The following is a 22,212-nucleotide window of genomic DNA, read 5'->3' as shown; positions in this document are numbered from 1 at the left end:
CCACACTATTAGCTCTCAGAAACCGGTGAACCCACAGACAGTGCGCAGTCCCAAGGGAACTTTGTGTTTCTTGCATGCACTCTGTCCTCACTTCCCTCTTAGCTATACTTGCTGCTTTTGGTGCTGTTTTCCCACTTCTCTGATCCTCTCATACGTTCTTTTTGCTCTTCTTGTCGACTGCATTACACAGGACCTCGCTGAGTGCAGCTGTTGTGCTTACTCCTGAGTATGTGCTGACTCGTGCAGTGATGTCGCCTCTCTTGCCATCTCTGCATCTCCCCCTTTGTTTGTGCGTGATTTCTGTCTCCTCTCTCGTTGGCAGGACGTCATTCGTTTGGTTTCCTCATGACGCTCGTCTTGCAACGACTCTCTGCCCCTCCCTCTCTTTCTGTTTCTCTCCATCCCCCCTCGGCGCGCGGGCAGATAGAAGTGCACACGGACACACAGGTCGAGATGGAGGTTGCGTGAGTGAAGGAGCATAGTTGGGCGGAGGCAAAAACGACCCCGTAATGAGAATACAATGTCTCAGACGGACTTTCTCGTGGCGGTCTTTGGCAACGATGAGCAGGGGCTCATCAAAGATGTCATTAGCGAGAGCGCTGAGCGCATCCTCCTCCTCAGCTTTGTCGGGATGGCGGAGTACGGAAGACGCTGCGCGAAGCGATGCTCTACTTCTCCGCCGAATCCATCAACCCGAAAGGAGACGTGTGCAATGCCGTTCATACTGTCTTTTGTGGAGGAAAAGGCTCATGGCCTCATCCAATACCGATGCGAGCACTGCAGCGACATCACCGCTGTCGTCGAGACTGAGAACGGCGCTCACGGCCGCTTCTCCATATGCGCAACGAGCGTTGTACCACAAGAGTCTTTTTTTGTTTGCGTTTTAGGTGCAGCGTTTTACGGTAGTGGTGTGCCGCACTGTGGAATACGCGACTGAGTCTTTTCTCGTCTAACAGACAGCGCGGCTGTGGTGTTTGGCTGTCCCGTTCCTTCAGTCGGACTGCATATCCAGAAGGAAACTGCACGCAACTATATTTACCTCGGCCTCCTCGCTGCGGAGACACGCACATTAAAGGAGAGGCCGTCGTGCTGCCGCGTGGGACATAAAGAGCACATCGGCTGCGGCGTCCGATTTCAAGACGTGCGCGCGTGGTCTTTGATAATCAGTGAAAAGAACCACTTTAGCCCTGTGGAGCTGGGACTGTACTGTATGAACCTGAATCCGTAGCTGACTGTGGGCGAGAAGCTGGCGTACGACATCCACGAGAATTGCACCTACATCATAAGAGAGGCAGCAGTTGCGTCGCCACTGGGCTTTTGCGCAATGCCACCACTCTCGGACGGCGACACGCTGTACCGTAGCGTCCACTCCTCGCACTGTAGGACGCTGCGAAGAGTGAGGTGTGTGACGGAAGCGGGAATGTGGCATGACGTGTGGGAACGGAAAGCTCATCGGTGAGAAGACGCTGCTCTAACCGAACGATCGAATGGTTCTCGGTAAGCATCTTGGCCTTCGTTTTGTATAGGTAGGCATCGAGCTACCGCGCGCAAACAGGTCGCGCATTCTGCACTGGGAGCTCTGCTCCAAGGAGCTCCAGCAGGAGAATGCGCAAGCAGTGGAAAACGGCACAGCGACGGTGCCGGAGCGCGATAGCAGCAATTTGTGCATACGCTGCGATTATCTCGAGGCGCGACTGGAGCACACGTGTGGCGACTTGTGGGTGATGCTCACGAACCCGCCACCTCCCTACCGTAGTGCACTGCCGTGACCTCTCGACCTCCGCGAGCGCCACAGCCAAGTTACCATTGGTTCCCCAAGGCGACGTGCGGCTGCCGCTCCTGGCCCACACAGACAACATTAAGCACGCAATGGGCCGCCTGATTTTTCAGTATGGGATGACCAGCATCTACCTCATCAAGGAGTCCTGGTTCACTGTGGGCAGCGCCACTTTCGCTATCAGCCTCGAAGAGAGCGCCTCACTGGGCTGGGTACGCAAGAATGGCAAGCACGACGCCCGTGAGTCTCCAGACGCAATGCTGGAGATGTCATCAAGCTTCTTCTTGCAGTGGTCACTCGGGGAGCTATTTGACTTCATGGTGCCGGTCAAGGGCCGCAAGGCACGAGGGGAGGAGGACAAGCATTTTGCCTACCAAAATCCGCTGTACGGCACCAGCGCGCTGGAGTTTCCATCGCTCCAGCCAGCCAGCATTGTGAGGCTGAGCGCGAAGATCACGGCGACGGTGCGGCTGATGGGCGTTGAGCTAGCAAAAGGACTGCGGGAGCACGCCTACCTGTCACCTTCTCTGTAGGCGGCATCGTCTCCCCGCGACGAGGTGGTCACCAGCGCAAAGACGGTGGAATTGTTCAAGGGTGCATAGAACAGGACCTCCCTTTCTGCGGCCGCCTTAAAGAGGTTGCGTGAGGACGTTGGTGCTGCGTTGATGGAGAAATGGAACGAGCGCGCTGCATGTCCCCCCGTGACCTGGTTTTCACTGGTGAAAGAGCGGCCAGGCGACACCGCCGGTCCGGCTTCTTCCACGGAAGCAAAGCTCATGCAGGTAAAAGGGAAATGTTCTCTTGTCTCCTTGGACATTGTGCGCTGAGTGTGTACTATCGTAGATCTGCTCAACGTGAGTATCAACGCCAAAGCACTGTGGGAGCGAGATGTGCAACACGTCAGTAACACGGGTGTGCCATTTTTCGAGAAGGGCGGGGATGCCAGCGTGCTCGGCGAACCTCCTCTCCTCGTTCTGGATGCTGTGCCGTCGACGGACTAGTGCATGCAGCGGCACATGCTTTCGACGACTGAAGTGGAGGGAATGAGGCGGCAGCTTGTGCAGCGGCAGGTGTAGGCGGACAGGTGAGTAGGCGCTTTGTTCAGGCAGATGCACTCATCTAACAATACGTAGAAAGGCGACGCGGTTGTGCAGCGCAAGCCTCGAAGCGACACGCGCGTGTTTGGTCAACCGGCGGTGCTGTCTGACACTGCGTCCAACAAGACAGGTCTCTCTCGCACCATCCCAAGTTACACGTCTGTGCCTCCGCGAAGCACCGGTATCCTTGACGGAAGCCGCTCGCGTCTCTTCAGCGCCTATGTTAGTAAGACGCCGCACAGTCTGAGTTCTTTCGCGACTTTTCGCAAATTGAGCGTGGCCTCTGCTACATGCTCCACAGCGGGAGCTCGCCTATTGTGCTGGACCTCCGCCTCTTTTCCAGTGAACGCTAACACGATAACGAAGCTCTCTTCCTCAGTCAACTCACGCCCCTCCCCCCTCACCTCCCCAGTGGCGACCGCCGTTTCAGGACGTCGGGAATTCTACAGCAAAGCGCGAAGCCGCAAGAAGCAGTGCGCCTCAGCTGCCGCCACTGTGTGCTTGTTTGCTGTTCGCCCTCGTCGCCTTTTTTCATACGAGCACCGTCTCTTCTCACCGCTCCCATTTCTTTCCTTTTTATTCTCTGTCGTGGTCTTATCGTGCTCATCCGCCCGGGGGCGTCCGACATCCTTGTATCCCTCCTCCGTTCCTCACTACTTCCGCCACCAACCCCAGCCGTACGTCTGTGCGGCGTTCCCCTCCTATCTCCTTGTTCTCGCTGTGATTTCTCGCACCCTCCTGCGCCCCGCTATCCCCGACTGTTCTTTCTGTTCTCTATTGTCATGTGTACGCCTTACACGGTAGGCGTAGGGGTATACGTCTGTGTGTGTGTGTGTGTCTTGCGCCTCCGTTTCTTAGCGTGTTTCGCGTTGCATTTTGACCTTGTCAAGAGTTGTTCATTGACGGCGGCTTGGCTGCCTGTCTGCGTGCCTTCCCTTTTGTTATTGAGGAGTGTCTGCTGTGGTGTCCACGTACTGGGATAGACTCTGCTCACTCCACTCAGGGTTTTTCTTGCGATTTTGAAGTGACGGGCACGGGTTAGCAGTACTGGAGAGGAGCGAGAGAAGGGGGAGACTAAGGAGAAGGGAGGATCAGGCCGGTGAGGTGATGGAGCGTTTGGACGAGCAGGATAAGACCGAAGTTATTCTTCATAGGCGCTTATTGTTTTTCTTCCTTCTGTGCGGTACAACATGTACGTCTTAGTGTGCGTTATGGACTGTATCCGAGTGGTCTGAGTACCCTAGAGTTACGAGGCTGTTGGTGGTGGGAGTTAGAGTGGGGTGAGGGCTGAGGTGAAGGGGGAAAAGGACTCGAATGCTGGGAGTGCACCACCTCAGATGACACGAATAACTTCAAGTGCAGGCCCTCGAAAGAAGAGGGTGTGTTGCTAAGCGACCGCCGTACGACGAGGCGTATCATCATTACCTTACCTTCACCTTCCCTCGGCCTTCTCCTCGACCGCCTTCTCTATCTACTGTGGTCGTGTTTTGGCTCTCCTTCAAGAAGTCCCACTTTTGCCTGTGTGCTTTCTTTCGTTGGTGTCCCGATGTCATCGCTTCTACTGTTATTCTCCTCACCGCATCCTTCCCCTTGTAAACCCCTCTTCTTCCTTCGTTGAGCAACGTTCTTTAGCTCCGCTGCCGTATCGATTCTATTCTCTCCGCCATCTTTTTTTTTGTGTGTATGCGCTTTTCGGCGAAAAGCTATGTGGATATCAGTGTCACTGGGTGGATGCGTTCTTACTCACTTTCATTCAGTGGTGATAGCGGGTGTTTTAGCCTACTATGCGTGGAGGAGAGTGCGCTTTCGCGCTCCACCAGCAAGGCAGTCACATCCATGTGCTGCCTCTTTACGCTCCTTTCCGCCATTTTTCCCCGCGCATTGTCTTTCGATGCCGTTGCTCCCTTCTCACTCTCTCATGCAATTTTCTCTTGTCGTTCCTTCTCTTTACGATCTGTCGTGGCAATCCTCGTCGATTGCGCCTCACTGTGGGCACCTCACTCGCCGCTTGCGCAACACACGTACACTTCATTAGCAGCAGACCCGACGCTGAAGGTGCACGACTCACCTCAGGAGGACTGCGCGGTGAAGGAAAAGAGAAGCCGATGGAGGGGTGCGGTACTGTCGCTCTCCGTTTTCTTGCTGTGTCTCTCTCGATCAGCCTCTCTTGTTTTCTCTAAGCTCTCCATCGATTTTGCTCTTCTCACAAATGGCGCTCACTGTAACCTCGTCATCTGCTCCGTCAGGCGGGACGGAGGCTGTGTACTGGAATCTGCACGGCCACTCCGAGGACGTCTTGTGTGCCGCAGCGCATGGCCGCGTGTGCGCCACCGGTGACGTTGACGGGGCGGTGTTGCTGTGGCGCTTTGCTGGAACAGTGCCAGAGCACGTCTGCTGCATGAACACGGGAGGGCCTGCAGTAATAGACGCGGCGTGGAGTGGCGCCACCGCGCTGCTGGTTGCTCAAGGGGACGGGTGCACCACAGTCTGGGATGTCGAGAAGGGTGCACGGCTGCGTACCATCTCTAGGTACGCCGTCAAGGGTCGGTGTGCGTGGCCGGTGGTAAACTGCGTGGCGGCGACGGCACGAGACTCTTTTGTGTTTGGCGGCGATGACGGGTACCTTGTCACAGCGGACAAGCGAAGCGACAAGGTCGTGGTGGGTGCACACATCGCCGTTCCCCTCATAAGCGCCACAACTCTCGGTTTCTCTCTATTTGTCGGAGACGTGTGCGGGACGCTGCACTGGTTCGACACCCGGGCGGGGTCGAAGGAGATGGAGCGCATTGTCTGTGGCTCTGCCGGGATCACCAGTATCATAGCAGACCCTCTGCAAGATCGGGTGGTAACGTACTCCATGAGTGGGACGGCGCAGGTGATTGATACGCAGCCCTTTGCGTTGTCATCGTCGGATCGCCTGCTGGGTGCGACGGAGCTGGGCGTGAACGAGCGCCAGGTCCTGTTGCGTGGGGCATGGGTGCCGCGTTCTGATACTGTAGTAATGCCAAGCAGCAAAGGCAATGTCGTATCCGTCTCCGCGAATGACGTTGTGGGAGGTGCTACGCGGACGGTGCACGCAGGCCGCACTGGGTCGGCGATGAACGTAAGTGTGTGCGTGGACGATGAGTACGTAGTCTGCGGCGGCGATGGTGGCGAGGTGGCGGTGTACCAGTGGTAGCAACCGCGCTTGCGCTGGCGTAATATGGTGAGATCGCACGCGGCGCGGTAAACGCAGCGACGAGCGTCTCTCACATCCTGGGAGGCTCCGAAACGCGGGGCAACCTCGCGAGAAGGCGGGAGAAGGACACACAAAGAAGATAAACACGTTGGAGAAATACTTGCAGTGAGGCGGCGTACTGCTGTGTCTCACGAGGTTTTTTGTGAACCGCTGATGAAACCTACTCTCGCCATTCTCGTGTATCATGGCGCGCTTCAACTCCCTCCGCGGTTGCCATTGGCGTGAGGCTGGTAGTGGTGTATATCTCTGGGAGCTTCTTGAAGCGCATGCTTGCCGCACGTAGCCCAAGACGTGGCGCTATTGAGTGCAAACCCACTGCGCATGATCTACCCCCCCCCAACACACACACACACTTCCTCTCTCAGCCCATGTTTGATGGAGTTTTCCTCCGCTCTCCTCTGCCCTGTCAAGTCCACTCTCTCTTTCTGTTCTCTCTCCTGGTGCTCCTGCTCCGCACCCTCCTCTTCTCTCCGCATTTATTTTTTTGTTTCCTCGACGACTCTTCTTTCACCTGTCTTCTTGACTTGTGCGCGCCACTCCCCGCGCCTACACACCCACATGTGGACGCAGTCGGATACAGCTCTCTCCTTGCCTTTCTTAGCTTGCATTGTGTTGACTCTCGGGCCACTCTCATGGTGTCCTAACCGATCTCACCGTCTATTTCTGCTCCACTCTTTCAGTTTCTTACTCCCCTTCCCCGACACCGACAGGCAGTGACACGAACGCACTTGCGGGTGACTTCGTGTGACGCGCGATAGGAGAGTGAAGCATCGCCATTGAACACGGTGTTTGCCGTCACTGTTACTGTTGCTGTTACAGCTGCTAGCAACTAGAGTCCCTCCATCTCTGGTGTCGGTACTATCGCCCCTCTGTCTCTCTCATTCGTTTCCCTGCCGACCGCCCACGTCTTTCTTCGGTCGCGCCTCCCAGCGGAGAGTCTCGCCTCCCTTTTGTTGTTTTTTCGGCAAGACAGAAAAGGGGTGAGAAGTGCGAGAAGGGGGCCATCGCCTTCTTGCCCGCTCCTACCAGCGTATTCACGGGTTCATACAGCTCACTATTTGTTTTGTGTGTGTGTGTGCCAGTAACTGGTCGTTATTGATGGGTGTGCGAAGTGAGGGGGAAACAAGCGTCGACAGTGTTTGCATCTCTGCGTGTGCGCCTCTTCTCACTTTCCACGCTACCTCGGACGGTCTACCTTCTGCTGCTGCCCCTTCACGTTTCGCTCCTCGGCTGGCTTGTCTGAATTTGTCTTAGTCAATCTCTTCTCGTTTTCTCCCCATTCGCACCTCATCACCGAAGTCGGATTCACTTCTGTCTCGCGCTTCTGCCCCGTATCGCATTCGGTACATCTTGCTGTGCTTCATCTCCTGAGCAGCGCACTGGCCTACCCACCTTTGCTACCTCTCCTTCCCCCTCTCACAGACACACATACACACACACACACCTTAACTGGCTTTCCCACTTTGACCCGACAACCGCAAAACAACAAAAAACAACCTCTCGAAGTGAAAGGAGCGAAGCACTTCCAGCCTTCCCCTGCCCCATACACGGACCTACACGCTTAAACGTCGTCACTCATACGTGCGCTGCTGTTGCACTGGTGCGCCTGTCCGTGTGTCTGTGTGGCTGTTGTGTGTGTGTGTGTTCGACGCCCCCTTTCTTTGGCGGCTCCACTTGAATGAAAGAGGTGATGCACCGCAACCGCAATAAACGTAGGGGACCCCCGGAGGGTCGCTCAGTTCAGAACGTGCTGAGCACCGATGGCATCCCACCCGGCATGTTTGCCGTGATCGACCCCCTCAGCAAGCGCCTGCTTATTCCTTTACAGTCTATGCTGGACACTCGCGCGATGCACCGCAAAGGCGTGCCTTCGCTCTGCCGGGTGTTTCTGGAGGGGCGTTGCCGACAGGGCACGAACTGCTTCCAAGCGCACGCCAATATCGATCTGGTGCTCGAGCTACGGGCCAAGGCGCTCGCGGAGCCGACGTGTTGTGCCCTACACGGCGCCCCTAGCAATACCTCAGGCATCAACCCTGCCCTGCGGCTGGTTGTGCGGAACGACGACGGTGAGACGGTAGGGTGGGCACAGCTGCCCCAGACACTGGTAACCAACGGACTGCGCAGTCTCATCGCCGCTCAGACGAGCACCGCTGGCATGCAGGCACCAGTAGATGTGGTCGTGCCAACCTCAGCGCTCTGCCGGCTGCACAGCGGCGCAGATGGGTCGCCCTGCTGCCGCTTCGAGGGAGAATGCAATTTTGTGCACCTGTGCCGGCAACTGATGGCTCATATCGATCAGCAGAGGGCGGCGGTCAAGGTGGAGAAGCACCTCACTGCGCCAGTGTTGGCCATAGGAAAGCCCCCTGAAACTAATCAAGAGCTCATGACTCTCCTGGACAAGGGATTTCACGCTTCTGACTCCTCCCCGCTGCAAATGCGCTCGCAGCCGGCTTCATCGGTGACGGTGCCGATGAGCGTCAGCGCCAACCTCGGCGTCACCCCACCAATCCGCTTCGACCCTCTTGCGCTCGCGGCGACAGCGCCAAGCCCGACGCCGGACAACGGTGTGCTCTTGTTGGGGCGATCCCCGTTGATGTCACGGTCCTTCAGCTCCACTACCTCTGGGTTGGTTTGGCGCCACAACCCGTACAACTCCTCTCACGCCTCCTCTGTAATAGAAACCTGATGAAGTGTGTCGGTATGTGCATGTGTACTAACAGATGTGCCCCCACGAGTGAGTGCATCGGTGTGTGTGTATGTGAACGGCTTGCGCTATTTTTCCTCTGAGCATACTATCACCTTTCTGCACAACACAGAGATGCCGCCCATCCACGCGCTCGCAGAACTGCGGAAGACATCAAAGGCGGCGCTGACAGAATACCGGGCCCCTCCATCCACATATATATACATGTACACACAGTCACATATCTATAATGGCCCCGAGTGTCACAGTAGTTCCCAGCTCCTCACTTTCTTCCTGCCCCCCCCCGTGCTCCCTCCCCTTTCCCCACCTGCTCTGCTCTTCAGCTCTCTCCTTCACGTGCTTTTTCTTTTATTTTGTGCTCCTCACATTTGATCTCAATGTGCGCTTCCTTGCCGTGCTGGGCGTGAGACCTCTCGCTGACCCTTATTCTTTCCGCTGCCGCCTTCTTTGGTTTGCCCTCCTCTCTTACTCTCCCGCGTTGTATCTGGGTGTGCATTCACGTGTGTGTGTGTCTATTGAACGGCAGGCGCGCGGTGCGTTGGTGCGGGTGATGGGTTAGACAGCGCAGCGGATGGAAGTCAGGGAAAGGGGTATCACTGCAGCAGTAGCGAAGGCTACTTCTGCTCTTTTCATTTCATGCTTTGATTGCTTCCAGCTCTCGGTATAAGTTGATTAGTCTGCCTTGCGTTCTTATTTCCCTCAATGGTGCTGTATGATGGATGGGCGCGAGTCTTTGGGTAGGTTGGAGCTGCACATTACCTCCCTTTTTCTCTCCGACCACCAGTTGGTATAACATTTCATTGCTTGTGAACGGAGAAAGGAATTATGTGCGGACTGGGATGCGCAGTCACACCAAAGCACATGAGAACAAGCGAGTATGTAAAGCACCCACAACACGCAGATGCACCTCGAGTACTCCTTCAACATTGACAGTCCTGAGCCGCTGCTGCAACTCTTGACTTCAGCCTCTACCTTTTCTCTCCTTCCTCTGGCTGGAGCGTTTTTAGATGCGTGCGTATGTACGCATGTATGTATGCATCTAAATGTGCGCATGACTAATAATAATTTGGCGCGGTTCTTCGTGGTGTAGTTTGCTTTCTTGGTGTGAGCTTCGCTTCTACTTGTTTCACTATCACCGACCCGTTTGCCACCTCAGCCCTGCTCCCCTCATTTCTCTCTGTACTTCGGCGTTCGTGCCAGTGTGTACATGAGTAGGCCAGCAAGTACGTATCGTCATAGAATTGAACAAGCTGCCTGCGTCTGCTGGAAACAAGAAGATATGTTTTGCGCAACTACGGCTGGCAGAGACTTGGCGGGGCGTGTGCTCAGCAGCTCAAGTGAAAATGCCGCAGCATCAGAAGCCGGCAAAGGAGGGAAGGGGTGGCCTCCATGTCGCTGCAACGCGCTGGCTATGGCGCACCCTTCTTGTCACATGACGTGCGCGTCATTCCCCCGCAGACACCTGACCGAATGACGAGGCACGCGAAGAGGAGGGAGGGATGAAGATGGAAGAGACGCGGAGTATAGCTGGTGCAGGTATGAAGCAATCTTTGAAGCAAACAGTCAACGGGTGAGGAGCGCTTTCACACACTGAGAGTCTCTCCTCCTGCACCTCTGCGCGGCAAACGTAAAGCACTCTGAGAAGCTGAAACTTTACCACTGCGATGTGGAGCTGTGTGTGCATGTCATTGCGTGTGTGTGCCTGGGCAGTTGTTTTCTTTCTTTTCTTTTGCTGTTGCCGCCCCTCTTCTCACATCCTCTCAACGCCTGCGTGCGTGAACGCTTGTGTGCTCACAGCTCGCTTTCCTTCGTCCTGTGTCGCTCCTACTCCCCTCGTGACAGTTGCGGGGTGGTTGAGGTCCTGGATGACGTTGCATTGTGGCGCGACCTACGACTGTGAGCACGCTTGTGCCGTCCATATGATAGGCAAAGTGTGAGAGTGACTCGAACGTATTCCACGGGGCCCTCACTGCCTCCTGAGGGCGAGGCTGAGGCAACGTGAGAAATGAATGGGTGGTGTGTAGAGCTTTCGTCTGAGTCCCTGCTCCGAGGACTGAGCGGGCATTGCTGTCATGGTGCCTACGGCTGCTTCGCACCGCTGGATATGCCGGGCCTGTGACAGGCCGTGACGAGTGGAGCTCGACTTATATTGTATGGGCGAACAATTGCGCCGATAACGAAAAGTTCCTTTCCTCTTGAGCAACATCGCACGGACCTGGGCAGACGAGAACGAGGGCTAACTGCTTGAGATCGGGCGAAAGGCAGAGATTATTTTTTCTTTTTATCTGGGAGTGACTCTGCTCGCGCCGTTGTCGGCGGGAAGAGCTGTGTGCATGCGTGTGTCTTGCGGCGAAAGCAGGTGCCCAGAGTGCACACCTTTTCTGCATGTCTTCTGTTCAACATTCCTGTCTCTCATGTGCGGCGCTGAACTTGCAGGCGCGGCGTGCTTGGCACCTGTGTGTGGTGTTTGGCTCTTACTCTCTCCGTGAGTCGAGGACGAAGTTTCCACTGCCGCTCACCCCCCCTCCCTCCCTCCCTTCCTCCGCCTCTTGCTGTTGCGTTGACGCTCACCTACTGTACCGTTCTTCACTTTCTTCCTTCCTTTTTTTGAATCTCGTTGACTCCACTGCATCTCTCCGCTGGCTAAGTGTGGCTCAGCCACAACGCATGTCGCAAGCATCCGCAAAGGCGTTTCGTGACGGTGCCGAGCCTCTCCTTGACCGCTCCGCCAGGGCCCCTCGGCAGACGGCGAGCTCCCTCACATGTTTGGAGGCGCACGCGGCGGTGCGTCTGGACACGCTCAACGGCAATTCGTTTGACTGCTACGGGTTGCCGCTGCGGCAGTCTGGCAAGGATGAGCGCCCTCGCTTCTCCCTAATAAAGTCCATGACGAAACTAAGGTCGTACCTGACCACGCGCATCAATCGGTCGTTTCAAGCGTGCCTCATTCGAGTGGTGGAGTTGGAGAGCAACTTGGCGTTTGAAGTGCGGGAGATGCCGAGCGGAAAATGCACCAAGGGGAGACTCCTCTTCGTCGCTCCGCTATCGACGCTCGTCGAGGTCGCGAGTGACCCCGTCATGCAACGAGATGCGGCTGTTTTTGCGCACTTCCGCTCGTCCTTTCACACGGCAGCAGGACACAGCAACGTTTTGGCACCTCTCGACGCCTCCACTAACCGAAACGCACCGTGCACCGCGACCCCGTCCAGCTCCTCCGTATCGAAGAAGGAGGTCATTCACACGCTATCCAGCGCTTATGGTGGCATAGGACTTCTCCTTGTTTTTCGAGCGGCTCCGGCAAACGCAGTGAATCCGCGGCACTCGTCCTCGACATCCTCCTCGGCCTCTCACACAGCAGTGCCCGGTGGGGGCGCTGTTCCGTACACAAGGGTCAGGCTGTGCTTTGTGTCAACGGAAGAACGCAACGTGTGGATGTCGTTCTGCGCGGAGGCGTACTTGGGGCTGTTGCTGGACTCTGTTCGCACTGACCGAGACGCCGTCTTCGTAGTCGATGACGACAAACACCCCTCTTCTGTTGCTGCGACATCCCCCTCCATCAGCCGTGTGACTAGGGGCAAGATGGCCCACATTGAGAAGCCGACGCAGGAGGCGATCGCGTGCTACATTGACTTTTTCCTGTCGGGAAGCGCAAAAGGCGACGCGTCCGGGGGCTCAAACGGCAGTATAGACCGTATTGGGGTGCCCTTGAAGGGACTCTTGAAGGTGCGCGGCGCGGATGGCGCACTACACAACCGAGAAGTACAAGTGGAGCGAACGAACAGCCTCAACGACGCACGGCTGCCGGCTGCGCGCGCATTTCTCGTCCTGCGGCGCAAGCGGTGGTTCGGCAAGCAAGTGGATGGGCGTATCGAGTTGGAGAAGCTTGCGGTGTACGCTGACAATGATCTTAGCGGGACAGCCTTCTACCTAGAGTTTCTCCACACAGCAGCAGGTATGGCAGGCGACGGGGCCGCAAGCACTGAGCAGCCGTCCTTACTAGGGCCGATGGGGCCGACGGGGGCACATAGGATGGTGACGCTCGAGTGCGAGGCAGGCAGCTTCTCTCGCAGGCTCCAATGGCTGCAATGGCTCGAGGCGACGCTGAAGCGGCCTGTCATCTTCTTGTCTGTCGCCCGCCGCGAAGCACAGACCCCAGTGCCTGGAGAGCAAGGTCTATCAAACGAGTTGTCTGGTGACCGTGTAGTGCGGTAGAGCTGCCACGGTGCTGTGCCCTTTGCTCGCACCACCACCGCGCCATGCCGCCTGGACTGCTGCTGTCTATGTGTACGCACCTTTGCGTGGCTGCATATGGGGCTAATCCAGGCCTACCTCTTTTTCGTCCTAGCTGCTCCCAACCCCCCCCCGCGTGCAGTTCCTCTCTCTCGCAGACATGGGTTGTCATATCAACGGAACGTAATCTGCTCTCGCCATTTGCACCTATTTTATCCATTTTTTTATGCATCAGTGTGTCTGTGCGGACTCGAGAGCGAACCGCTGAAGAATACCCGCGCTCCCGCAGTGCTTCAGACGCCGCGTCAAAACACTGTTTGTTCTACTTGTCGGCGATACGCAGCGCTCGGCGACCGCTGTACGTGATTACTCAACCAGGTCAAGCCATATGCAGCTGCTTGCAGGTATCTTTGTCGTTGGCGCCACCTACTGCTCCAGCCGGACACCGAGACGGAGTGCTTTTGCCGCATCGGTGCTTCAGCATTAGTTGTGTTCTCCCTTCCTGTAGTGCTTTTCCTGTCCCGCAGGTGCGTGCAGTGGCGGCAGCGGGCCACCTTAGAGGGATGGGAGTGCAGGCAGCATGTTTGGCGCGGGTGTGCCACTCATGCTATGCCGTCGCTGCCACCTCGTCCCCCTTTACTCCTCGCGGATGAATCGACTTCTCTTCGTTTGCATGTGCCGTGTCGGTCCTCTTTCCCGTTCTGCGTGGGTGACTCACAGCCCTGAAGGGCAGAGTGCGCTGAGAGGACTCTCACGACTCGAGCGAGGTCTCCCCCATGCTCTCCTCCTCTCATCCGGTTTACCCCCTCTCCGCTTCTTTCACGCACTGCCACATCGAAGCATATCATCAGCTTCGCGCAGACGCAAGCACAGGCACCAGAGCGCACGCTCACGCACGCACGCACGCACGCACAGGCGGTTGCTGCACCGACGCGGCTGAGCAGACATGAAGTTCGGAAAGCGCCTGCAGGATGAGATTGTGTTGGAGTGGGCCGACTACTACGTCAGTTACAAGCGACTCAAACAGTTCATCCACAACTCCGAGCTCCGCGGCAGCGAGTTCAGCAATGAACTCTTCAACATCATAACAGAGGAACTCGCGAAGGCAGAGGGCCTCTTTCAGCAGCTCATGACGGACTTGCAGGAGGAGCACGACAGACTCATGAAGATGAATCCCGACCTCCCTGTGGGCCCGGCGACAAAGCCGCGCAAGTTCTACCGCCGCAAGAAGGGCAGCAGCGCGAACGACGAAGCGCCAAACGAGGAGACAGGGCTTGTGAGCACCGCCACCAGCTCTGTGTGTGACCCGTCAGTTGTGGACGGGGATGTGGTGCCGCGCCACCAGCCCACCGGCCTTGGCGCTATCCTCAAGCGACTTTTTTTACTGCTCATTGGTGACTCACAGGTGAAGGAAGTGGAGAGCAATACACCGCGAGCACTCTTCCTCGAGTGGCACTCAAACGCGCATCAACTGCAGCACTTCGCGGAGCTAAACCTTGAGGCCATCCGCAAGTCCGCCAAGAAACTGAAGAAGTATCGCTACATGGAAGACGACTGCACGGCTGCCATCGAGGCCGAGCTCGCCCGCTCGCGGCTGGTCACCCTCATGCCGCGTTTGCGCAACCTCTTGTTAGACGTAAGCGTGGACTTTGAACGCAAGTTCAAGGTACCGCTGGACCAGTACGCCAACGTGGCCATGTTACAGGAGTGGCATGCGAGGTGGCGCTACATCTTCGTCGGGGCCGCGCTGTTCCTGGTGGTGAAGCAGCTGCCGGTACTAACGGAGGAGCCAGCGGCCCACAACTGCCTGGCCCTTTTCGTGCTCGTAATCACACTGTGGATCACCGAGGCGATTCCGTTCTTCTGCACGGCCATGCTCATTCCGCTCGTTGCTGTCCCGTTGCGCATTGTCAGGGACCCGACAAAGCATGAGAGCGCGACAGCAACGGTGGCGTCGCATATCATCTTGGGTAAACTCTTCAATCATGTTCAGATTCTCGTCATGGGTGGTCTCACCATCGCCAAGGCGTTTTCGCGCACGAACCTGGAGATGTATGCTGCGAGTATGCTGCATCGGTGGACGGCGCACCGCCCGTCGCTTTATTTGCTTGGTGTGATGCTGTCCAGCTGCCTCTTGTGTGCCTTCGTGTCGAATGTGGCGGCCCCGTTGCTGGTGCTCGGGGTAGTGCAGCGCACTCTGTGGGAGTTCCCAGAGGGGACGAACGCGCCGCACGGCATCCTGCTGGGCCTTGCCTTTGCGTGCAACATCGGTGGCATGCTCTCGCCCATCGCGTCTCCGCAGAACGCCGTCGCCATCTCAGCGCTGAGCTTCTATAAAGTATCCTTCGCGCAGTGGGTCAGCGTCGCCCTCCCGGTCGTGCTCTTCAGTGTGGTCGCAGCGTGGGCAGTTGTGCTGATTGTATGGCGGCCGTTTATCGATGTCCCGTATATCCCGCTGCAGGTTGTAAACACCGCGGCAGAGGAGCCGGTGTCTTCCGCGACACGCGTGGTGGTGCTGGTGGTGTCGGCTATCACAATCACGCTCTGGATCCTGCCGGCCAATCTTTTGTTTGGCGACACCGGCATCGTGGCTCTCATCCCGATTGTCGTGTTCTTTGGTATCGGTATCTTGTCGAAGGAGGACTTCAACACACTCTCCTGGCATCTAATGTTCTTGCTTGCCGGAGGTAACATGCTGGGGCTCTGCGCTCGAGACTCTCACTTGCTTGACATCATTGCTATGAGCATGAAGTCAACCCTGACAGACTCGTCGCCGTACCTCACCCTGTTGGTGGTGCTCGTCGCCGTGGGCATCATCACGACCTTTGTGTCTCACACGGTGGCGGCTATGATCTTGCTACCTATAATTGTGAAGATCGGCTTCCTCATGCCCGAGTCCCCTGGTATCATGCCCGTCACTCCACAGTCGATGGTCATGCTGTCCGCCTTGATGTGCTCCGGTGCCATGGCATTCCCTATCAGCTCCTTCCCCAACGTGAACTCACTGCTGGCCGAAGATTCGAAGGGCAAGTTGTACTTGCGAGCGAAGGACTTCCTCTTTTGTGGTACGGTGATCACGCTGGTGTTCACGGCGTGCCTCGTGACATGGATGGTGCCCTTCACCAACTATGTGCTCCCTGCCGACCATTGAAGGCGACAGGGCGCATGCGGGATGAGGAGAATGCGCACGCTGGAGGCTAGAGGGAAGGGGCGTGCGCGCGCCCGTGCAGGCGCTTTAAAGGATACAGCACCATCTATCGAACCGCTACGTGCAGATGGGCAGCAAGAATGATTGCAAGAAGGAGTGAGAGAGAGCTCGAGCGTCTTGGTATGCCCTCTCTCTCTTGGGGAGGTCGCTGCCTCGTGAGAGCCTCTGAAACACCCATCCGACTTTGCACCCGTGCCGCCAACCACACATGTCTCCGCGTAGGCCACTGCGTGTCCCCCTCCCCCGCGCCGAAGTGTTCTGGTTTTGTGGCGCCAGCAGAGGCTGCCGTGGTGTCGCAGTTAGACATGTTTGTTGCGGTGAATATGTGTTCTTATGTTTTGTTTTCGCCATTATGTGTGTGTGTGTTGTGGGGAGGGGGCACTGGCGCTTATCGTAAGTTCAAACTGAGCGAGTTTTGCAGCGGCGTTTAGTCGGTAGCGATAATTGTTGTCGTGGTTGAGCTTCTTGTGGCACTGATCCACTCCCCTCTCCCTCATCACTTTCTATATCGCCTCCTCCTCGTCTCCCCACCCCCACTCCAGATGTGGGGGCTGCTGTTGCGCCTTGTGGTGGCACGAGTGTGTACTCTATCGAGTGCTTCGCCATGGACCGCAGGCGGTGAGTTTCGAATCGATGCACTCGACGAAGCACACAAAGTTATCGTCTTTTTTTCGCTCCATCGTGGACAGCAGTAAGCGGCATAGCACTCTGCGTGCTGTGCTCTCCCTTCCTCCATGCACCACCTCCTCCGCGTTCTTTGCTCACACTGGCACCTTCTCCTTCGCTGTTTCTGTCCGCCTTTTCGCCCGCACGGCATGGACACCGTCGCCGCTCTCTTTTTCCTTTAACGGTCCTTCCTTCAAGCTGTGGCCCTGCTGCACGGGTATGGGTGCGTGTGCTCTCTGGCGGGGTGATATACACGATGGAATCGTATCAGACGGACGCCAGCCTCGAGCAGCTGCCGAAGGGCGTTGAGTTCCCCGAGTTGGTGCTTCGCTGCACTGTTGTGGCCGCGATTCCTCTTCGCACATGCGAATTTGGGGCCGACAAGGTGTTCACCGTAGTTGGCTCTGTCGCCCCATGCACGCCAAGCGCTTATGCCGCCGCCAAGACGAGGCCTCTGCGCATTAACTTCTACAACTCTTGGGGGGCTGCCGCAGCCTTCATGGACCCCGGTGACGTCATCCTGCTGCGAGGGTTTTGCCTGTTGGATGTACCGTCTCACACGAGCGGCGGCGGAGCCGCAAGGTCTGCGTCGAATCCCCAGTCGCTATTTGTGCGTCCGCTGCCGAGCAAGAGTACGCTGCGTGTGCTGCAGAGAGGCGGGAAGGAGCTCGTGATGGAGGTGGCGGTCAGCCCAGAGAACTGGGACGCCATCGGCATTCGGAGTCTGCCTAACTCCGACACAGAAAACCAGAGGTACGCGCGCACGTGTTGGGGCTTGGAAGAGCTGTCCTGTTGACAGGAGGTACTGTATGCGCGAGCCCAACACATGTGCTCTGCCTCTCTCTCTCCCCAGCCACCATGACAGGAGCATTACACACGGGAGGGGGGACGGGCACCCTCGCCCGCTCAAGTGGGAAGGGACCGGGCGCGAGAAGCGCTCTCACAAATTCTTACTCCGCCTCTCTCACCGCTTTTCGGTGAAAGCCACACCGCTGACTGGGCGCTATCGCCGATTTTACGCACATCACCTGGCGGTGCTCACTCGATTTGTGCTCTCTCCATGTGTCCACCTCTACCTGCGAACCTGCATCTTCCCGTGTCGCCCCCAGCCCCCGTGAACCTCTCCACTGCGCATGACGGTTCAGCGCTCGCTGCGTGTCACTCCCTATGTAGGATACCCGATGCTCTCTCACTCCACTGGTTGGTCCCATGCCCCCTCCTGGAAGAAGCGAACAAAAAGCCTGGCAATGCTCAGACCCGGATGAGCGAGGGCAAGTTCAAGGCGTACAGAAGGGCAACAACCGACGATTGTTGACCTCTTCGACCGAGGCCACGGCGCTGTTTCCTTGATCAACGTCACCCCCCGTGCCTATGCTCTGTCTCTCAAGGTGCGATGCATGCGCGCGTGACCGAGGATGTGTAGATGCTTGATGTCATTGGCTGAGCATGACTTCCCCTTTTCCTTGGGCTCTTCCCACACCTTCCTCCTTGATTCCCGCCCCTGTAACCGCGATCCTTGTGTGTGTGTGTCTCTTCTCTGTTATACAGTTGTCACTCACAACAGGTGCACCGTCTTAAAGTGCCGAGTTGAGGAAGTGCACGACACGCACCAGTGCAGCCGGCAAGTAGGTGTGCTCCCTTTCCCTCACGTGGCCCTCGTGCTGAAAGGCGAACTCGATACTTGACGCACAAGATCCACGCCCTCGCCACCCCGCCGGCTTTCGTCCGCTGCATCGAAGGGAGAGAAGGCGAGAGAGGCCTAAGGCGTAGAAAATATTTGCAGTTCTCCAACTTCGAAGGCACGCTAGACGGATACCGCGCTGCTCTCGTGTACGCCGATACACATAGATATACGTGCATGCACACGCATCAACATACACTCACACCTCCTCTTTGCTCTCTCCTGCGATGACTGGCTGAAGCCGATACAGCCCCGTATGAACACCGCAGCGCTGTCGTCGTTGACGCAAAGCACGACGACCAGCACAACAACCGTGACGTACATTGGCACCATATGCCGCCGTGAGGGCAACGTGCTCGTCATCTTTGCGTCACTGACAATAGGGCTCATCATTGTCGGCACGTGCGTGTTCGTGTGGCTATGCAGATCGCGCCGCATCCCGCCATACCTGCACGGTCATGTGCGACGCTGCACCGCCCCCTCTCTTTACGCCGTTGGCGATTGTACCGTATGGCATGGAGGCGACCGGGGACCCCATTTCTCGCCTCCTTCCCCCTCTCCCTCCCCGCGCTCACGTCACCTGAAAGAAAGCGGCGTGGAGACACTATGAAGGGCGCGCGGGTGTGACGGCGACACTGAATAACGCAGTGGGGCAAAGAGTGTGCATGCACTCGTGGTTGAATCTATCACCTTCTCGCGCGCCTTTTACGCTGATGCTTTGCCCAACACACCTGCCCACGGACCCATGCGATGCGCTCCATTTGTTTTATCCTCTCCATCTTTCCACGGTCCGCTTCCCAAGCGGCGCCGCCTCCAGCACTGTAGGTTCCAGTTTCCTCACTGGTGCCGTACCTGCACCAACGGCACCAAAAGGGAATGAGATCAATGTCTTTGCCGCTCATCGAAGCTGCCATGGGGAGTCCCCGCCGTTTCAACCTCGAAAAATCACTCGATCCCCCCCAATGCGCTCTGCACGGTGTACGGTGCTGTGTGCCGCTTCCTCCGACACACAGCCTTACGCCTCTGTGCGCGTGATCATGCCTCGCGCGCCGTCTTTCTCTCGTCAGCTCGGAACACACTTCTTCTCTTACACGTATGCCTGTCTGCTTCTCTCTTCTCCTCCTCTCCTCTCCTCTCTCCCTTGTGGCAACGCCGCGCTCATCTGGGCTGTGCTTTCCCCCTCGCAGACCGCGCTTACTACGACGTCGCTCCAACTGCCGATCCGTCAGTCAGCCTTTGATACACCACTGGCATCTTTGCTGAACCTCCCTCTCGTCTTCTCCTTCCGCATCACCGCTTTTCCTATTATCTCTCTATTATTGCCATTTTATGGTCGTGTACGCCGCTGCTGCTTGGTCTCGCACTGCTCATCGACGCGTCCCTACCTCTGTAACACCCTCCCCCTACGATACACACTTTCGCCATGGCCTCGAGCTGTCTCAAGTACGCGTCTGTGGACGAGTTCATCGCAAAGTGCGTCCTCTCTCGCGACCCGCATCAGCCTGAATTCACGCAGGCTGTCCGTGAGGTGATGACGTCACTGTGGCCGTTCCTGCAGAAGAATCCCAAGTACGCTCAGGATGGCCTGCTAGAGCGCATTGTGGAGCCGGAGCGCGTGATTCAGTTCCGCGTCCCTTGGATGGATGACAACGGCGTCACCCACGTCAACCGCGCCTTCCGGGTCCAGTTCAACTCGGCCATCGGCCCCTACAAGGGAGGCATGCGTTTTCACCCCTCCGTCAACCTCTCTATCCTTAAGTTTCTTGGCTTCGAGCAGACCTTCAAGAACTCGCTCACGACGCTGCCCATGGGTGGCGGCAAGGGTGGGGCCGACTTCGACCCCAAGGGCAAGAGCGACTGCGAGGTGATGCGCTTCTGCCAGTCACTCGTGGCGGAGCTCTACCGGCACATCGGCGCCGACACTGACGTGCCGGCTGGCGACATCGGCGTCGGTGGTCGCGAGGTAGGCTACATGAACGGCATGTACTGGAAGCTGCGGAACACGAACGAGTGCACGTTTACCGGTAAGGGCCTCTCCTTCCAGGGCAGTGCGATCCGCCCTGAGGCTACGGGGTACGGCCTCGTGTACTTCGCGCAGTCGATGTTGATGCATGTCAAAGACTCTCTCGAGGGCAAGGTTGTCCTCGTGTCGGGCTCCGGCAACGTTGCGCAGTACGCGATCGAGAAGTGCATAGAGCTCGGAGCGAAGGTCGTCACAGCCTCCGACTCAAAGGGCTACGTACACGACCAGAGTGGCTTCAACAAGGAGAAGTTGGCGAAGCTGAAGGAGCTGAAGAACGTGCGCCGCGTGACGCTGGAGGAATACGCGGAGGAGACGGGCGTCACGTACGTGCCAGGCAAGCGCCCGTGGTGTGTGAAGGCCGATATCGCCCTCCCGTGCGCCACGCAGAACGAGATCGAGGCGGCCGATGCCAAGACGATGGTGGCGAACGGCGTGAAGCTGGTCGCGGAGGGTGCCAACATGCCGGCAACGGAGGAGGCTACGGAGATCTTCCAGAAGGAGGGTGTGCTGTTCGCCCCTGGCAAGGCCTCCAACGCCGGTGGCGTGGCCATCTCCGGGCTTGAGATGTCGCAGAACGCGGCGCGCCTGGCATGGACAGCCGAGGAGGTCGACAGCCGCCTGCGCAGCATCATGTCCAGCATCCATGGCTCATGCGTGCAGTACGGCGAAAAAGATGGCAAGGTCAGCTACGTGGACGGCGCAAACATTGCTGGCTTCGTGAAGGTGGCGGATGCCATGCTGGCTCTCGGCATCGTCTAGTTGACGCTTGCGCCGCCAAGGACCAAGTGATATAGTCCAAGAAAGGGGACAAGAGAAAAAGCAGGTTCCGCGTGTGCGTGTGCGTCTCTCTCACGGCCTGCAGGAGGTGACGAACCATTTTCCCACGCGAGGAGAGAACGCGACGGAGTAAGTCGCTCCCTCGCTCTTGGTTGTCTCTCCCCTTCGTTCCGTCTTTTGTCTCGCTTTCTTTGTGCTTCTCCGAAACGCTGCGTGCGGGTCGCTGCACATGACGTTCTCCCACCCCATCCATCCACACCACGACCGTCCCCCTGCCCTCTAGCGCATTCCCTTTTTCTTTACATAATATATCTATGCAAAGAAGGGAAGGGCAGCGGCAGGGGCATAAAAAAGCGTCGTACTCACGTGCTCACACTACTGCATGGATGAAAGTACGCCGTTCTTGCAGAGACAAACATACTTGGAGGCGCGCACGCAAGCAGGTATGGCCGCAGGGTGGAACTTGTGGGTGCCGCATTAGAAGCAGTGGATGTGCCATCAACGACCACTAGCGCCAGTAAGCATTGATCAAGAAGAAGAAACAACAAGGTGACGAAGAGTGCAACAGTGACCAATGATTGCGTAGTACCAGTGCATAAAACCGGTATCTGGTGTCGTTGCTGCGGTGTCACTGTCTCTCTGCGTGCGCATACGCTCCCGTATGTCCGCGCGTGTTGACGAGCGGGTGAAGGAGCGGGGGCACCTGACTGTGTGCGGATGCACTGCTTTCTCCCCTTCTTTTGTCGAAGTTTTGTTTGCGTTCCTCAGCTTGTGTGTACGCGTCTGTGTGTATGTGTGTGTCGTGTTCTTC

At 57.2% G+C, this 22,212-nt stretch overlaps 6 protein-coding genes and 1 pseudogene across 6 annotated transcripts, besides 1 other annotated feature; all 7 read left to right on the top strand.

Annotated features, from left to right (window-relative positions):
- Nucleotides 1–358: 358 nt before the first annotated feature.
- LMXM_28_2965 lies at nt 359–3,218 on the top strand (annotated as a pseudogene).
- Nucleotides 359–3,218: a sequence feature.
- Nucleotides 3,219–5,083: 1,865 nt separating this feature from the next.
- LMXM_28_2960 (conserved hypothetical protein) lies at nt 5,084–6,052 on the top strand (the record flags this gene model as incomplete). The annotated part of the gene is made up of 1 exon (XM_003877091.1): nt 5,084–6,052. One exon carries the CDS (start codon nt 5,084–5,086, stop codon nt 6,050–6,052), a length of 969 nt encoding a protein of 322 aa, XP_003877140.1.
- A 1,738-nt stretch (nt 6,053–7,790) lies between these two features.
- Nucleotides 7,791–8,798, top strand: LMXM_28_2950 (conserved hypothetical protein; the record flags this gene model as incomplete). The annotated part of the gene is made up of 1 exon (XM_003877090.1): nt 7,791–8,798. One exon carries the CDS (start codon nt 7,791–7,793, stop codon nt 8,796–8,798), a length of 1,008 nt encoding a protein of 335 aa, XP_003877139.1.
- A 3,096-nt stretch (nt 8,799–11,894) lies between these two features.
- LMXM_28_2940 (hypothetical protein, unknown function) lies at nt 11,895–13,028 on the top strand (the record flags this gene model as incomplete). The annotated part of the gene is made up of 1 exon (XM_003877089.1): nt 11,895–13,028. One exon carries the CDS (start codon nt 11,895–11,897, stop codon nt 13,026–13,028), a length of 1,134 nt encoding a protein of 377 aa, XP_003877138.1.
- A 964-nt stretch (nt 13,029–13,992) lies between these two features.
- On the top strand, nt 13,993–16,197 carry LMXM_28_2930 (putative sodium/sulphate symporter; the record flags this gene model as incomplete). The annotated part of the gene is made up of 1 exon (XM_003877088.1): nt 13,993–16,197. One exon carries the CDS (start codon nt 13,993–13,995, stop codon nt 16,195–16,197), a length of 2,205 nt encoding a protein of 734 aa, XP_003877137.1.
- Nucleotides 16,198–17,176: 979 nt separating this feature from the next.
- LMXM_28_2920 (conserved hypothetical protein) lies at nt 17,177–17,716 on the top strand (the record flags this gene model as incomplete). The annotated part of the gene is made up of 1 exon (XM_003877087.1): nt 17,177–17,716. The coding sequence occupies one exon, from the start codon at nt 17,177–17,179 to the stop codon at nt 17,714–17,716; it is 540 nt and encodes a 179-aa protein (XP_003877136.1).
- A 2,308-nt stretch (nt 17,717–20,024) lies between these two features.
- LMXM_28_2910 (putative glutamate dehydrogenase) lies at nt 20,025–21,383 on the top strand (the record flags this gene model as incomplete). Its single annotated transcript, XM_003877086.1, has 1 exon — nt 20,025–21,383. One exon carries the CDS (start codon nt 20,025–20,027, stop codon nt 21,381–21,383), a length of 1,359 nt encoding a protein of 452 aa, XP_003877135.1.
- Nucleotides 21,384–22,212: the final 829 nt, after the last annotated feature.

The sequence above is a fragment of the Leishmania mexicana genome, chromosome 28, assembly GCF_000234665.1.
Source record: "Leishmania mexicana MHOM/GT/2001/U1103 complete genome, chromosome 28".
Lineage (NCBI taxonomy): Eukaryota > Euglenozoa > Kinetoplastea > Trypanosomatida > Trypanosomatidae > Leishmania > Leishmania mexicana.
The sequence above is the reverse complement of the archived record's forward strand: the minus strand, read 5'-3'. Positions and strand labels throughout refer to the sequence as shown.